General features: G+C 47.3%; 2 protein-coding genes across 2 annotated transcripts; both read right to left on the bottom strand.

Annotated features, from left to right (window-relative positions):
• Nucleotides 1-3080: 3080 nt before the first annotated feature.
• LOC116505640 (uncharacterized protein K02A2.6-like) lies at nt 3081-4308 on the bottom strand (the record flags this gene model as incomplete). Its single annotated transcript, XM_032212984.1, is given in 4 exon segments — nt 3081-3171; nt 3267-3724; nt 3848-4149; nt 4152-4308. Coding segments are annotated over 4 exon segments (1008 nt in total), but the record flags the coding sequence as incomplete, so codon positions are not given.
• Nucleotides 4309-5821: 1513 nt separating this feature from the next.
• LOC116505637 lies at nt 5822-6852 on the bottom strand. Its single transcript, XM_032212982.1, has 2 exons — nt 6210-6852; nt 5822-5856 (listed from the first exon to the last, which is right to left on the bottom strand). The coding sequence occupies exons 1-2, from the start codon at nt 6796-6798 to the stop codon at nt 5822-5824; spliced, it is 624 nt and encodes a 207-aa protein (XP_032068873.1). The 5' UTR covers nt 6799-6852.
• Between the last annotated feature and the right edge of the window lie 10550 nt (nt 6853-17402).

Raw genomic sequence — 17402 nt, 5'->3', positions numbered from 1 at the left:
GTGACATTTACATTTTATACTTAAAGCTGTAATATGTGAAGCAATGAAAAGGTTCTTTTTTTCATACTAGCCTTGTTCTGTTCCTGTTACTATTCATAGTATATTCTATTACAGATAGTCCTTAACTTATGACTGGTTACTCAGCAACCATTCAAAAGTACAATGGAGCTCCCTGGGGATACATACGACGGATTTGAAGTTCTCAAAGCCGCTCTCCCCTTAGTCACGTGATCTCATTTTGGGCATCAACAACCAGCCTGCATTTATGGCCAAATTGCAGCATTTTTCAACCTTTTCGCCAAAACAAAAATGACATTTACTTCTGGGTTTTGGAAAGACAGCCCATATTGATCTGTTCTGACCCAGCAGGAGCCGTTGAAGCTGCCACCAGACTCCAACAGCGAGGGGCCCTATGAGTTGGCTCTGGAGGATGTGGAGGACCCTGCACAGGGTTCCGACTCCGAGCAGGGCGCAGAGAGACTGGTTGGCCACCAGGAGATACCTGAGCCTTGGACCAGTGGCGAGGAGACAAGGGAGAGTGATCCGGATGCCAGCAGTGAGTTGTTCCTGGATGCTCGGCACCGAAAAGCTAATAGGCGTCAGGAACAGTTGCGCAGTTACAGGAGGTAATTGCACTCAACTTAGTGGTCATTAGGCTCCTCTCCAGACTATAAAAGGACTGCTTGTGCACATGCCCCTTTTGCAGAAGTCAACACAGGAACTAATGTTGGAGAACATTATTGTGAGCTTGGCAGGCTGGATTGCTGCCAGCGCTTATCTGTGCTGGATTACTGCCCAAGCTTGTCTGTGCCGGTTTGCTGCCAATGACCTGTCTGTCTGTTAATTAAATGCCGTAACTTATCTTTGGCTTGGAGTGTGTGTTGGTGTGGGACGAAGGGGGTCAGAAGAGTGATCCATTGGTTTACTTAATGAGACTGCAGAAGTCACTTAATGATTACAGCATTTGCTTCATGGTCACAAAAAAGATTATAAAACCTGGTTGGTCATGTGGATAACCTGTTTTATAACCATCAAGGCTTACTATTGTGATGGACATGCTCTAGTATGATCATAGGTTGAAGACTACCTATACAATAGAACAGTGATAGCTAACCTTTTCCAGATCGAGTGCCCAAAGTGTGCCCATGAGAATGCACACCCGCGCCCGAAGTACCAAAATGCAATGCGTGTGTGCCCCCTGTGAATGTGCCCCACCCCTGTGCATGCACCCCTGCATGTGTCCCGCCCACACACATGCACACATGCCCCACAAATGTGCCCCTATGCGCCCCACCCCATGCATGTGTGCGTGCCCCCCACACATGTGGGGGTGCGTGCATGTGTGGCAATACCCGAAGACCAGCAGGATGACAGGAGGCATGCATGCGCACATATGTGGGGAACTGAACTTGAGTGACAGCTCATGTGCCCACAGAGAGGACATGGCGTGCCAGCTCTGGCAAGTGTGCCATAGGTTTGCCATCATGATATAGAAAATGGAATTTTATCTGTCTGTCTGTCTATCTATCTATCTATCTATCTATCTATCTATCTATCTATCTATCTATCTATCTATCATTTATTTATTTATCAGTTATCTATCTATCATCTATCTATCTATCTATCTATCTATTATCTATCTATCTGTCTGTCTATCTATCTATCTATCTATCTATCTATCTATCTATCTATCTATCTATCATTTATCTATTTATCAGTTATCTATCTATCATCTATCTATCTATCTATCTATCTATCTATCTATCTATCTATCTATCTATCTATCTATCTATCTATCATCTATTATCTATCTATCTATCTATCTATCTATCTATCTATCTATCTATCTATCTATCTATCTATCTATCTATCTATCTATCTATCTATCTATCTATCTATCTATCTATCTATCTATCTATCTATCTATCTATCTATCTATCTATCTATCTATCTATCTATCTATCATCTATCTATCTATCTATCTATCTATCTATCTATCTATCTATCTATATTATCTATCTATCTATCTATCTATCTATCTATCTATCTATCTATCTATCTATCTATCATCTATCTATCTATCTATCTATCTATCATCTATCTATCATCTATCTATCCATCTATCTAATTTGTTGGCCACCCATCTCACACTTCAAGGTGACTCTTATAACTTCTTATCCAATAACTATGTAAAAGTTTTAATTTCAACAAATGGCCAGATATTTAATTTTAAAACAGGCAATTGGGGAAGAAATATATTAAGAACAGGAAAGGCACCAAATCTTTATAACTAAAAATTAAGCTATTCAAGAAACAGGGGTTAGGGTAAGGGATCAGGGCCATGGCAGGCCAAGTTACTACCTACTCAGCCGAACCGGACTGAACCAGTAAGAACCCACCTCTGGTACCCAAGACAGACACAGAGAGTTCTGACAAAACGTGATCCACTGGAGAAGGAAATGGCAACCCACTCCAATATCTTTGCCATGAAAACCCCTTGGGCAGTACCAAAAGCCACCACCTGGAGGAACGTTGTCCACGTGGTCTCAAAGGGGCGGACACGGCTTTGTAAGTTTTAAATATTGACGGAGGGACGACGCACAGCCAGGTTCCAACAAACAACTTGGTTTATTCAGGTCGACAGCGATTCAAGGAACGAAAACTCGCGCCAAGGTATTTATACTATTTTTAAACCAATCACCGGCCGGGGACGAGACAGCAACTGCTGACGTCAGTCCCACGGCCAATTAACAGTAACGTTAAGCCGGCAACACCCTCTGGGGCTCTCAGCCAATCAGAGGCCCAGAGGGTGTTACTGGCATCATGAATATTTAACCAATATTTAACACCCCTTTCCCCCAGTTCTGCGCATGCCCGAAACGGAGCATGCGTAGTCCTTAAGGTACGCTGGGCGGCGCCGGACCCGCCCAGATCTTCTCATTTCAGGGGAAGTCGTCGGCGGAGGAGGACCTCCTCGTGGTAGCTCCTCCCCGAAGGGAGTGCAGCTCCGAGGCACGCCATTTCGGAAAGGCCCAGAAGGCGGGCTCCACTGTAAAGGTAGGTTTGGCCGTGGGGGCGTGTCACTGGTCGTAGGAGGGACCCTCTGGGTAGTGTTCTCGGATTGAGCTGTTGGGCTGGCGTCCTTGTAGCTGGCGCCTGGGTAGGCAGGGCCTGGTGTGGCGAAGGCCCTCGTTTGCGGTCTCCCGGTTTGAGAACGTTGGGGTTGATACAGGAGGGGGCCTGGTGTGGCGAAGGCCCTGAGTTGCGGTCTCTCAGCTTGAGGACTTTGTGGTTGACACAGCAGGTTGAGGCCTGGAGTGGCGAAGGCTTCACATTGCAACCCCGGTACTGCGGTGTTGTCACTCGGGGGTTCGCGGCCACCAGCCTGCGACGGGAGACGCCTCCTTAATTGATCCAGGTGGCGTCTCCATTGGGATCCATCAGCCAATTGGATCCTAAAAGAACATGGGCCGGTCAGGGCAACGATAGAACCAGGCACCCATCTTGGTTCCCCCGCAAAGGACCGAGCCCACACGGGATCCCCTAACTTAAAGGACCGGGGAGGGAGAACCCCCAGATTGCTCGGCTGATCCCCTGAATAGAGCGGGTGAAGCCTATCCAGGGAAGTCCGCAGACGCCGGCCCATCAAGAGCTCCGCGGGGCTTTTGTTGGTAGCTGGGCAGGGGGTGGAATGTTGGCTTAGCAGGTAAGCCGCCACCCTCGCCTGCCAATCGCCCCGGTCCATGCGGCTCAGCGCCTCCTTTGCTGAGCGGACCGCCCGTTCTGCCCGGCCATTGCTGGCTGGGTGGTACGGGGCTATGGGCGCATGCCGGATCCCTTGCTCGGCCAAGAACTCCTGGAAGGTGGTGGATGTGAACTGGGGCCCATTGTCCGAAACCATCACGTCCGGCAACCCATGGGTTGCGAACAGTTTCCGTAGAGCCCTGACCGTACTCTCGGCTGTGGTAGAGCCCATGAGGACTAGCTCCACCCACCGAGAGTAGGCATCCACCACAACCAGGAAGTTCTGGCCGTGGAAGGGACCAGCGAAATCGATGTGGAGGCGAGACCATGGGCCTCTCGGAGCCTCCCACTCATGAGCAGGCCCGGCAGGGGGGTTGGGCCTGGATAATTGACAGGTCGTGCAGCGCCCACATGGGCCGCTATCTCTGTGTCCAGCAAGGGCCACCATACATAGCTACGGGCTAATGCCTTCATTCGTGCTATGCCCGGGTGGTCCTTGTGGAGCAGATCCAGAACTAGTGGCCGGAGCGCGGTGGGGATCAGTACCCGATCCCCCCAGATGAGACACCCCCCGTGGAGGGAGATCTCGGCCTGGCGATTTTTAAAGGGCTGGAAGCCCTCTGCCACCTTGTCTGTTGGCCATCCCCTTAAAACCCAGGAAGAGACCTGGGACAGGATCGGATCGGCCTTCGTGTGGGCCGCCACGTCCGCGGCGGAGAGTGGGAACCCGGAGGCGGCAATGGAGAGGACAGATAGAGAGGGGACGGGGGCGGTGTCCGTCTCCGGTAGTGGGCAACGGCTGAGGGCATCTGCATGCCCCAGCTGTTTGCCCGGACGGTAGAGCAACGTATAAGAATACGCTGCGAGGAACTCCGTCCAGCGAGTCATGCGGGGGGATAGAATGGTGGGGGTCGGCTTGTCCCCCGCCAAAAGCCCAAGGAGTGGCTTATGGTCGGTGACAAGAGTAAAGTGCCGACCGTAGAGGTAATCGTGGAACCTCTTAATCCCGGACACTGCAGCCAGAGCCTCCTTGTCGATCTGACTGTAGTTGCGCTCCGCCGAGGAGAGTGTCCGGGAATAAAAGGCCACAGGGGCTTCTGAGCCATTAGGGAGGATATGGCTCAGGACCGCCCCTACACCAAATGGGGAGGCGTCACACGCCAACGTCAGAGGCAGCCCATCATGATATTGAATGAGGACTGCCGATGACGTCAGCGTCTCTTTGACAGCCGCGAACGCATGCGCTTCGCGGCTTCCCCAGCGCCAGGCCGCGGATCGGTCGAGCAACCGATGCAGCGGCTCGGCTAGTGACGCCTTGTGAGGGATAAAGGGGGCGTAGAAATTGAGCAGCCCTAGGAACGCCTGTAGCTCCGCCCTGGAGGTGGGAGCAGGGGCGTTCTTAATGGCGGCAATTTTAGAGGGTGTAGGGTGAATGCCTTGGGCATCTATTAAGAAGCCCAAGAATTCTACCCTAGGGACAGCAAATGAGCATTTGCTGCTTTTTAATTTTAATCCCGCGCCCCTGAAACGACAGAAGACCTTCCTTAATATTTCGATGAGTTCTGAGCGGCTTGTTGCAGCGATCAGAACATCATCGAAATATGGAACTACCCCCGGAAGTCCATGGAGCAGGCGCTCCATGAGACTTTGGAAGATCCCCGGGGCCACGGACACACCGAATTGTAGGCGGCGACAACGGAAAGCCCCACGATGGGTGACGATGGTCTGGGCAGCCGCCGCATCGTCATCCACCGGGAGCTGTTGATAGGCTTGCGCCATATCCAGTTTGGCAAATATGCAACCCTGCCCCAAGGAATGGAGCAGGTGTTGCACAACAGGGACTGGATAGGGGTTTGCCTGAAGGGCCAAGTTGATCGTCGACTTGTAGTCGGCGCAGATTCTCACCGAGCCATCCGGTTTGACCGGGAGGACTATGGGTGTCTCCCATGGAGCATGATCAACTGGCTCGATGACACCCTGCGCCAATAATTTGTCAAGTTCGGCGTCAACCTTGGCCCTTAAGGCAAAGGGCACCCTGCGGGCTTTCAGCCTAATAGGAGCAATCTGAGGATCCAAACTAAGGGAGATGGGGGTTCCCTTGTAGCACCCGAGCTGTCCATCAAAAACATCAGAGAACTCCTGTAGAACGTCCTCAATTGAAGAAGAATTTACCCGGTGCACCCCCCCAATGGACAATCCCAGTGCCGGAAACCAGTCAAGGCCAAGAAGGGCCGGCAAGTCATTCTTTACAATGATGATTGGTAGCTTCCCCTCAAACTTGCCATACTTAACAGGAATAGGAAAGGATCCCAGAACAGGGATCAACTTTCCCTGGTAGTCCCTTAAGCGTACCCGGGATGGGGCTAACTTAGTTTGGGATACTGTAGGGCAGAGGTGGGAGAACATGTCCCAGGACAATAATGATCGGGAGGAACCAGAGTCAACCTCCATTTGGCAAGGCTGACCTGCCAGGTGGACATTGGCTGTAACTTTGCGAGATCCCGAGGAGGCTTGATTGATGAAACTTTCTACTTCTTGTGGTTCGGACACATTATGGCAGTCGTCTCCTCTGCGAGTTGGTTTCGGTGGCTGCTGGCGGCGCTGCTGCGACTTGGTTCTCTCATTAGCTTGAAAGAAGGCAGGGGCCGGCAAAGAGGCTCGGCAGACTTGGGCGATGTGCCCCTGCCTCTGACAGCGGCGGCAGATTGCGTTTCTGAATTGACAGGTTTGGCGGTCGTGGCGGCCTCCGCAACTAAGGCAAGACACCTTGGAGTTTTGCGGTGTCAGCGGTGTGGCGGCTGATGATGCAGGTTGCTTCCGCCGCGGTTGGGCACGGACTTGGCCGACGTTGTCGGGCTCCAGGTCCTCAGAAGGTGTAAAATCATCATAGTCAATGTCATGTACTTGTGAGGCCGGTGGAGCGAACGGAACGTGCCCTGGTGTTTGAGATGACAACTGTAGCCGCTCCAAATCAGCTGTTGATTGCTCAGAGAGCTCAGCTGCTCTGGCGATCTCTACTGCCTGGAGTAGTGTAATGTCGTGATGACGGAACATGCGGCTTCTTAAGTGTACATCCCGCACTCCGCACACGAACTGCTCGACTAAATTTTCTTCGAGGTTCGAAAAAATCGCACTGGGCCGCCACAGTGCGCAGGGCTTCCAAAAATTGACTGATCGTCTCCCCCGGCTTCTGTACTCTTCTCCGGAACGCGAAACTGCGGGCAATTTTGGAAGGCGTTGGGGCATAGTGCCCCTTCAATTTCGCCATCAAGTTGTCCCAGCCTAATTTGTATGCCGGTCTGGGAGCAGCCATAGCTCTGGCTGAGGCGAACATTGAGGGTTCGCAGCATGATAAAAAGAAGCTGCACTTCTCCTCATCTGTTTGAGCCTGGTTTTTTGTAGCGATTAAATAAGTTTCAAAACGCTCCATGAATCCTTCCCAGGATTCGCCGGCGGAGCCAAAAGGAGCGAAAGGCGGCAAGGAATTCATATTGAGTAAGAATTCGGCAGGCTGAAGTGTTAGGAGCGGAGGGAAGGAGGTCGTGACAGGAAATTCGTGACAGGAATTTTTTTTTTTTTTTTTTTTCCTCAGCGTTCGGTGCCGGCGCGAAGTAGCGACTTATGGCAGCTAGCTGATAGGACCTCTCTTTCTCTTTAACCTAGGCTTGCGTGGAATCGCTAGATCCCATCCTCGTCGCCAGTTTTAAATATTGACGGAGGGACGACGCACAGCCAGGTTCCAACAAACAACTTGGTTTATTCAGGTCGACAGCGATTCAAGGAACGAAAACTCGCGCCAAGGTATTTATACTATTTTTAAACCAATCACCGACCGGGGACGAGACAGCAACTGCTGACGTCAGTCCCACGGCCAATTAACAGTAACGTTAAGCCGGCAACACCCTCTGGGGCTCTCAGCCAATCAGAGGCCCAGAGGGTGTTACTGGCATCATGAATATTTAACCAATATTTAACAGTAAGATACAACCACAAATAATGTCTCGTTGGCATAAAACGTCACCATCCGAATCAAAATTGTCTCCATATTTCCCTCAGACATTTCATATTCCTACCTTTCAACCAGTGGCGGGATTCAAATAATTTAACAACCGGTTCTCTGCCCTAATGACCATCTGGGTGGGTGGGGCTTGGTGGTCATGTGACTGGGTGGGAGTGGCTAACTCAACGTCACTCGGGTCGATGGATGCTTCGCCTTAGCTGTTACAATGTAATAAGGGTTAACCAGAGAGGCAGTTTCTGTAAGCAGGGCAATAAAGATTAGGCTAGAAACAACACCAGAATGTTTCCTTCCTGCCTTCCTTACAGGATTAGCCCTGAAAAGTGGGGGGGAAAACAAAAGAAGATTTCTTCCAACAACCGGTTCTCCGAACTGCTTAGAAAGTTAACAACCGGTTCTCCCGAATAGGTGCGAACTGGCTGAATCCCACCACTGCTTTCAACTTATAAAACCTTTTTACATCACTCTCCCTTTTCTGAAGTAAAGCCATCATCCTCCATGTTTTCTGCACACCTAAGGAATCTACTCTCTTTTTATTGCCGCATCCAGTGAGAAAGGATTATGCAATTTCCTGAGTGTTTTTAATGGGGGAAGAAGAGGTTTATAGTGACAAGTGCACATTCTAGGCCCCAAATCTCTCAGTAAAAGTATTCAAGCATTTGAGGGGGGTGGGGGTATTTTTTTTTTCCTTTAAGAAGGGTCGCCCACATCTGCTTTAAGGAAGCATCCATTATCCTCAAAAAATTCTGCAAATCTTCCCCAGCCTTTTTCGTCAGGTAAATGACTCAGTTTGGACCTTCCCAAATTTAAAATCTGCAAGTGGCATGTTCAGCTCCCTCTTATCTATACATTTCTACCAGCAAAGAAATACTTTCACAAGGGAAGATTTTCCTGTAGAAAGCTGCCTTTTCATGGGGCAGAAGGTGATATAAGTATTAAACCGTACCAGGGTTGTGACTTGTTCATGAAAGATTTGGGAGTTTCCTTGATTTAAGATCTGGTTCTTTGCAAACTGCCCACTGGAATTCCCAGCCTCCTATCCCTTGCTTTAAGCCAGTGGTGTGATTCAAATATATTTACTACCGGTTCTGTGGGAGCGGCTTGGTAGGCGTGGCATGGTGGGTGTGGCAGGGAAGGATACTGTAAAATCTCCATTTCCTCCCCATTCCAGGGGAAGAATACTGTAAAATCTCCATTTCCTCCCCATTCCAGGGGAAGGATACTGCAAAATCTCCATTCCCACCCCACTCCAGGGGAAGGATACTGTAAAATCTCCATTTCCTCCCCATTCCAGGGGAAGGATACTGTAAAATCCCCATTTCCTCCCCATTCCAGGGGAAGAATACTGTAAAATCTCCATTTCCTCCCCACTCCAAGGGAAGGATACTGCAAAATCTCCATTCCCACCCCACTCCAGGGGAAGGATACTGTAAAATCTCCATTTCCTCCCCATTCCAGGGGAAGGATACTGTAAAATCCCCATTTCCTCCCCATTCCAGGGGAAGAATACTGTAAAATCTCCATTTCCTCCCCATTCCAGGGGAAGGATACTGTAAAATCTCCATTTCCTCCCCATTCCAGGGGAAGGATACTGCAAAATCCCCATTCCCTCCCCACTCCAGGGGAAGGATACTGCAAAATCCCCATTTCCTCCCATTCCAGGGGAAGGATACTGCAAAATCTCCATTTCCTCCCCATTCCAGGGGAAGGATACTGCAAAATCCCCATTTCCTCCCCCATTCCAGGGGAAGGATACTGCAAAATCCCCATTTCCTCCCCATTCCAGGGGAAGGATACTGCAAAATCTCCATTTCCTCCCCATTCCAGGGGAAGGATACTGCAAAATCCCCATTTCCTCCCCATTCCAGGGGAAGGATACTGCAAAATCCCCATTTCCTCCCCATTCCAGGGGAAGGATACTGCAAAATCCCCATTTCCTCCCCATTCCAGGGGAAGGATACTGCAAAATCCTAATTTCCTCCCTATCAGCTGGGACTCGGGAGGCAGAGAATAGATGTGGGGGACACCAATCAGAGATGGTATTTATCGGTGCTCTGAACTACTCAAAATTTCTGCTACCGGTTCTCCAGAACTGGTCAGAACCTACTGAATACCACCTCTGCTTTAAACCAAATGGTGTTTCTAGATTCTTCCCACCCTCACCCCAGTTTTAGGCCTTTGAATAAAGGGGGATAGACTTATTTTGTCTGTTCCCTGGGAAACTCCATGTAATAACAGAAAACAGGTTCAGTTCTAATCTTCCTCTAACTCGTTGACAGAAGTCAAACAATTAAAATAATCAAGTCTTACATCAAATCCCACTTTTTCTTTCAACTGAGCTGTGAATTACCACTTGACAAAGGTCCCTTTTGAACTTTTAAAATCTTCCCACTACTTTGAGTTTTGTGAGAGCCCTTGTGGCGGGGGGGGGGGAGGACTTGATTTCTATTCAAGAAGAATGTCAAGGAAGACAATGTGGCTCTATTCAAGTGGCACCATCTTGACTGGCAATTTGGATGGACCTTCACTAAGTCCTTCTATCTCACCAGCAATTTTCTTCAACTCCTCTGCTGTTGTTATTGTCTTTTTCCTGGCTCTCCTGCCCTGTTCCTTCGACTTGCCATCTATTTCTCCTTCATCCAAATTGCTTTCCTCACCTCCCTTTCTTCCTGCTACATTATGTCGGGTCTTCTCCTGTCACTGTCCTGCTCTCAGCCCAGCCACGCCTCCTTCCCTCTGTTGGAAGAAATGTCCATCTGGGTTCAGTTCCAAGCAGGAAGAAAGACATTGGAAACATGGAGGCTTCTTGGAAGGATGGTTTAATGGTGGAGAGGACCACATGGTTTGAGATCCTGGGCAAAAGAAAAGGGCGGAGATGCTGAGAGTGCTTAGGTTTCATGCCCTCTGTTGGGCTTTGAATTTGAGCTTGTGTTTTGATTGGTTGTCAGACTCCCAATGCAGGGGTAACTTCGTAGGTTGTCTGTGTCCCAGGCTTGGTTAAGCCTTGCTGGGTGATGTAATTTTCCTAAGTGCCATGTGGTGAGTTCTATTACTACATGGGTCCTATTATATCCTGGAGGCCATGTCTTTTGTGTTGTAGATAAGCTGGCCCAAGCCTTAATGGCCCATTAACAAAGCGGTGGGGGACGCTGAGTTTCTTCCTCCCTTTTAGGGGAAATATTCTGCCCGTTTAATATTTCCTAAAACATCTCATTTTTCTAGGAGCTGGGTGGGTGCTAACCAGAGGTGGGCTCCTACCAGTTCGCACCTATTTGGTAGAACTGTTTCGTCAAATCTACTGAACCGGTTAGAAGAGGTTCCACCAGTGGACCCGGAAAGCAGGCCACACCTACAGAAGAGGTTCCAACATTTTTTGAAACCCACCACTGGTCCTTGGATATGATTATTCTACACTATTATGCTCCTATTTATAAAACTCAGTGCCTCTGTGAAAGTTAAGGATGACTACTGCGTTTGTGGTGCAATCAGAACATTGCGTGTGTTGAGGTTGTTTTAACGCAAACCAAAGATGCCTTTAAAAAAAACAAGTTTACATCCTATTCTTATGCATGCCAGTGCTGTGTGTGAGGTAATTTAAGGTGGTTCTGACAAGTGTCGTCGGCATCTTCATATCCAGTCACATGGGCGGCAAGCCACTCCCATCCGGTCACATGGGCAGCAAGCCACTCCCACAAAGGAGGCCACACCCACAGAGTAGGTTCGAATAATTTTTGAAACCCACCACTGCCTTGAACCTACCAAGCCCCTCCCTCCCATCTCTCAGACTTTGGGAACTCTCCTCTTCAGTTATCTCTTTCTCTCACACATCAGATCAGCGACCCCCACTCCCCTACCACTGTTTTTCTTGGCATTACACCTTGACAGTGTATTCTTGGAAGAAAAAAGGGAATGCATCAAGCCCTCCCTTTCTGAAGCTACGTCCTCACTCTATTACTCATTTTCTTGTTTTTGTTTCTCCTGCAGAAAACTTCTCTCCCAAATCTATTCCTGCCAAGTTGTCTGCAGCGCCATTATTATTATGGATGGTTGCACAATCAGCCAGATGTTTAGACTGGATTTGGCATTTTCTATCCACCTATCGAGTCCTTCCCAAGGTCCTGGGATGGGCTTTATTATTATTTAAACTTTATTAAAGCTATTCACACCCGTAGATGCTGGGTGACTTACACATAAGGAAAACAATCAAAGCAATAAAAAACATGCAACCCAAAGGCAACCCAGATTAAAGCAATCAAATAATAAATCAAACTAAATTAGGGCCCCTACAAACTCATGAAGTCCAGGCTTGGAACCAAGGCCAGATTTCCAGAATCCTAGAAGAGAGAATGTGTCTGTATCTCAGATGTGGGTGGGCGGGGAAGGATGTTGTTCCAGAGAGTGGAGGATGTGGCAGAGAAGGTGCACTCTCTTGTTTGCCATAAGATGACTGCGTTTAACAGGAAAGATCTGGCATATACTCCAGTGGTGCGATTCAATAATGTTTACTACAGGATCTGTGGGCGTGGCTTGGTGGGCGTGGCAGGGGAAGGATACTATAAAATCTCCATTCCCTCCCAATCAGTTGGGATTCGGGAGGCAGAGAATAGATGGGGGCTGGGCCAGTCAGAGGTGGTATTTACCAGTTAGCCGAACTACTCAAAGTTTCCACTACTGGTTCTCCAGAAGTGGTCAGAATCTGCTGAATACCACCTGTGATGTACTCACTCTGTTAGAATGGCTTGTTAAAGTAGTTAAGGGGTGTTTTTTTTTTAAAAAATAATCCTGTCTTATTATTTTTTAAAGTAATGCAGAGGTGGTCCATATATCGAATACTCCTTCCTCCTCTGATTTTCCCAGCCATAACAACACCCTGCAGCTTTTATGTCTAAGGCAGGACTGAAACTCAAATTCTTCTGATTGCTAGCTTGGTGCCTTGACTAATGGATCAAAATGTTTTGTTTGAAGGTGGCTATGTACATTCAAAAACAAACAAACAAACAAACAAACAAATAAATAAATAAATAGTGATAACAATAGCACAGACTTATATACTGCTATTCCAGGGGTCTACAACCTTGGCAACTTTAAGACTTGTGGACTTCAACTCCTGGAGTTCCTCAGCCAGCGGACTGGGGAATTCTGGGAGTTGAAGTCCACAAGTCTTAAAATTGCCACGGTTGGAGACCCCTGCACTACAGTGCTTTACAGCCTTCTCTAAGCAGTTTACAGAGTCAGCATATTCTCCCCAACAATCTGGCTCCTCATTTTGTCAACCTGGGAAGGATGGAAGGCTGAGTCAACCTTGAGCCAGTGAGACTCAAACTGCCGAACTGCCGGCAGTCAGCAGTTAGCAGAATTAGCCTGCAGTACAGCTTTCCAACCATTGTGCCACTACAAAAAATGGTTGGAGATAGATGGTTTCTCAAGTATCCAGGCCCATGAGTAACTGCCTTTGGCCTTCCAATCAAGGAAAGAAAGCAACTGGCATATATGATGAACCGGTGCAAATCTGCCACCTGCTCTTTGAGTAGTTGCAAGTCCAAAGGGACCCAAAATTGTACACCAGTCTAGAATGGGAAAGTGCTACTCCATCAAGACCAATAATGGAAACATATCTGACCTTGGAGTGGGTGGCAAGCAGCCATAGCCATTCAGCCTTGGCAAAATGAAGCCAAAAATCTGTTTTCCCCTGTTCAGACCCAAACTGCCTCCAGACATTGTGGCGGTATTTTGACAGCTTTACCAGCCCAGCCTAGTGATGTGACAGAAAGCTGGATATCATCAGTGTGCATTAATATTCAACCCAAACACTTTTTAAAAATTGGATTGTTCATTTGGACATGGAATGTTAATCTCCCGGAGCACCTACATTCCATAAGATTAATATCCCCATGTCTACCACCGCTATCCATACAAGAAGCAAAAGGGGTTCTTCGAGAAAGAGAGGAAAACCAAGACTCTTGTAGCCAAACAGCCCATCATCAATACCTGGAAACTGAAATTTTAGAACATATTATAAAAAATTTCTGTGGCTGCAGAAACTCGGACCAGAAACAATGTCGTACTTTCTGTGGTCATAGAAAATATCTAAGTTGCACAACAGTGGTGGGAGTCAATTTTTTTACTACCAGTTCTGTGGGCGTGGCTTTGTGGGCGTGGCAGGGGAAGGATACTGTAAAATCTCCATTCCCTCCCCACTCCAGGAGAAGGTTACTGCAACATCCCCATTTCCTCCCGATCAGCTGGGACTCGGGAGGCAGAGAATAGATGGGGCGGGGCCAGCCAGAGATGGTATTTACCGGTTCTCCGAACTACACAAAATTTCCGCTACTGGTTTCCCAGAATTGGTCAGAACCTGCTGAATACCATCTCTGTTGCACAAGCATATTTCTCATTTTTTTTCCTCCAAGAAGCCCTCTGGATTATAAAATATGGTTCACCTTTTTACTTAGATGTTGCCCTTGGTAATTATTGCTGCAATCCCGTATCTTCCTGGAGATGCCTTTACATGTTGTTCTCCCCGGGAAATCAGATAGACAGGATTTCACACCCCCTTTACCTTTTTGGAAACTAGCAGGGGAAATTATAAGCAAAGTGGGGAGTGGGGGGAGAAATCTGTAGCACTGCTGATCCATGTACCTTTGACATACATAATAAGCAGTTCCCCTCCTTTTGGTAATTAAGCCAAAATCATAAGTTACTGAAGCAACTCTAAAGGGAAGTGGTGCCAACTTGGAAGTCTTTTAGCCGTCTATTTCTCTTCTGCCATCACTCTGGCTTATACCTCCTTGCTACTTTTTCCAGGAATTGTCTCTCTGAGTTTCCAACAACAACAACAAATCTTCTCCCCCGTATTTTTCCAACTATGTCTTAACTATGCATCTTTCCTCAGGAAGATTTCCACTGGGTGGCCTTGATACTGGCATCTGGGTTGACAGCCTGGGAAGAGGCAGATCATAAGGTATTTTCCATGCCACAGAAACTAGGACCAGAAATAATGGCCATGAAGCACAGCAACTGAGATTTCATATCAACCAGAGGTGGTATTCAGCAGGTTCTGACCAGTTCTGGAGAACCGGTAACAGAAATTTTGAATAGTTTGGAGAACCGGTGTCAGCCTCTGCTTCGCTGTTGCTTCAGCTGCCATGAAACTGGGAGGGAGGGCATGGTATTTGGGAGGGGTTACTCAATGTGCTGGAGGAAGGTTCTGGAATTCACCGGCTGATCCGACTACGCATGCGTGGGAGTTTTCCCGCCTGGACTAACGGCACCGACATTCCATATTCATGATGCCTTTTGAAGTTATCTCACACCTGACACTTGGGAGAATTATAGCAATAGCAGTAGACTTATATACCGCTTCATAGGGCTTTCAGCCCTCTCTAAGCGGTTTACAGAGAGTCAGCATATTGCCCCCAACAATCTGGGTCCTCATTTTACCCACCTCGGAAGGATGGAAGGCTGAGTCAACCCTGAGCCGGTGGGATTTGAACCGCTGAACTGCTGATCTAGCAGTAGCCTGCAGTGCTGCATTTAACCACTGCGCCACCTCGGCTCTTGAATTATGATTGGGTTGTAACTGTGATGCCAAGGGGAGTGGAATGGGCTATTCTATATATCAATCGCTTTCGCGCCTAAATGTTCAGATTTCGCTACGCTATGCCTTTAATCATTTTTAATTAGTAAAAGTACACTTGTTTTCCACACATGGAGACTCGTGGTCTTTCTTTCCTAATTAGTAAGTGAAGAGGAGCTGACAACCGGCAAATACCACCTCTGACTGGCCCCGCCCTCATTTATTCTCTGCCTCCTGAATCCCAGCTGTAGAGAATGGGGATTTTGCAGTAACCTTCCTCTGCCATGCCTACCGAGCCACACCCACAAAACCATGCCATGCCCACAAAACCACACCCACAGAACTGGTAGTAAAAAAAAATTGCATCCCACCACTGATTTAAACATAAGGTAAAATTTCCTGATCTGGGCCATACATTTATCTTTAAGAACAGTGGATTCTCCATCTCTGAAGGTTTTGAAGAAAAGGCTGAACAGATCTCTCTTTTTCAATTTAACGCTGATAATTAAGTATATTTTTTCCTGCCCATTGTAGAGAGTTAGACTAGCAATCTTTGTCTTTCTTCCAATTCCACAGTTCTACGATGCGTCTATGAATAAGTTCATTTTGTGAGAGGCGTGAGATGGGGAAGAGGACAAAGAAATAAAATAATCTCGCCAACAGAATCATAAAAATTGGGAGTGGAGGGAAAGCAGGACTTTATTTATATAACAGATTTGAGCTGCGGCTGAGAATGCAGCTTAGTTCTTTGTCAGAAATGTATGTTGTGGTTTGGGATGCCGCATTCTGATTCATGCCTAATTTCCATAATTTGAATCTTGCGAAATTGAGAAGTGGGAATCAGTAAACAACTTCAGTCTTATGCCTTAAAGCCACTATCAGCTTCCAGAGTCTGAACAAAACCCTTTTGTCTAGGCAACTTGCTTAAAAGGCAGAGGAGGATGTGGGAAGCACCTGACCAACCACATTACATGCCTGCTGAGCTGCTGCCTTATGTTGAATGACACCCTTTAATACACCTGTGTGCCCAGCCCAGTGCAACCATCACCACATCGCAGTCAACCTCTTTCAATGTCTATGGGTAGAAAGACACAAAAGATCAGATCTTTATTCTGATGGCTACCTGTTCTGACCCCCCTTCTTCTCTCGTTAACAGACGACAGTCAGACAGACTTAAAAGGAAATAACTTTATCAGTCTCGGCTCATGCTGGCTGTGAGCCCAAACTAAACATAGATAAAGTCTCTTGCAAACAAGGGTCATGCAGCAGAATGCAAGAAACAAAACTCTTACAGCACCAAGTTTTCAAGAAGCAAAATCACTTATCCAAGTATCTCACAAACTCAAACAGGAACGGAACTGAATTCTCCATAAATGAACCACGAACCACAAACGAACGAATGAACGTTGACTTCTGCAACCAGGGCATGGCATCATCAGTCCTTTTATCTCCAGAAGACGACACTAACGAGCCCCAGCTGCATTGTTATTCCTGCATCCCGACTCAACTCACAGAAAACTTCTGCTGAGTCACAACAGCTACCCATCTTATTTTTAAATGTGCTGCTGAGATCTTCCTGAATGCCCACTAGGCTCTTTGTTCCATAATCTTTGCCCTCAGAAAACAAAAGTGGATTATGCAAAATGTTCTTAAAAAGAGGATAAAGTTTACCCTTCAGTTATTCCTATTAGGTATAACTACTGATTGTACTGTTATAGAGACTAACTTGATTTTGCATTTAATAACCGCAAGCAAGACTGTTGGTGGCGCAATACTGAAAGAAGGAAGATTTGCCTACTATTCAAGAATGGACATTAAAAGTCACAAACTTAGCAGAGATGGCTAAAATATCAGCATATCTCAAGGACCACTCAAACGAGAAATATAAACTGGAGTGGAGAAGATGGATTGACTATATTCAAAATAAATACGGGACTAAGAAATTCCAGATAGTTTACGACTGAAGAAGCAAGGAATGATATAATCTGTTTAGAGTTAGCCTAACAAAAGAGGAGTTAAATTTCAAATGAAAGAGGATACTAACTTTCTTTAAGTTTATTTTAG

The sequence above is a fragment of the Thamnophis elegans genome, chromosome 3, assembly GCF_009769535.1.
Source record: "Thamnophis elegans isolate rThaEle1 chromosome 3, rThaEle1.pri, whole genome shotgun sequence".
In the NCBI taxonomy this organism is placed as follows: domain Eukaryota; kingdom Metazoa; phylum Chordata; class Lepidosauria; order Squamata; family Colubridae; genus Thamnophis; species Thamnophis elegans.
This window is presented reverse-complemented; position numbering and strand designations above follow the sequence as displayed.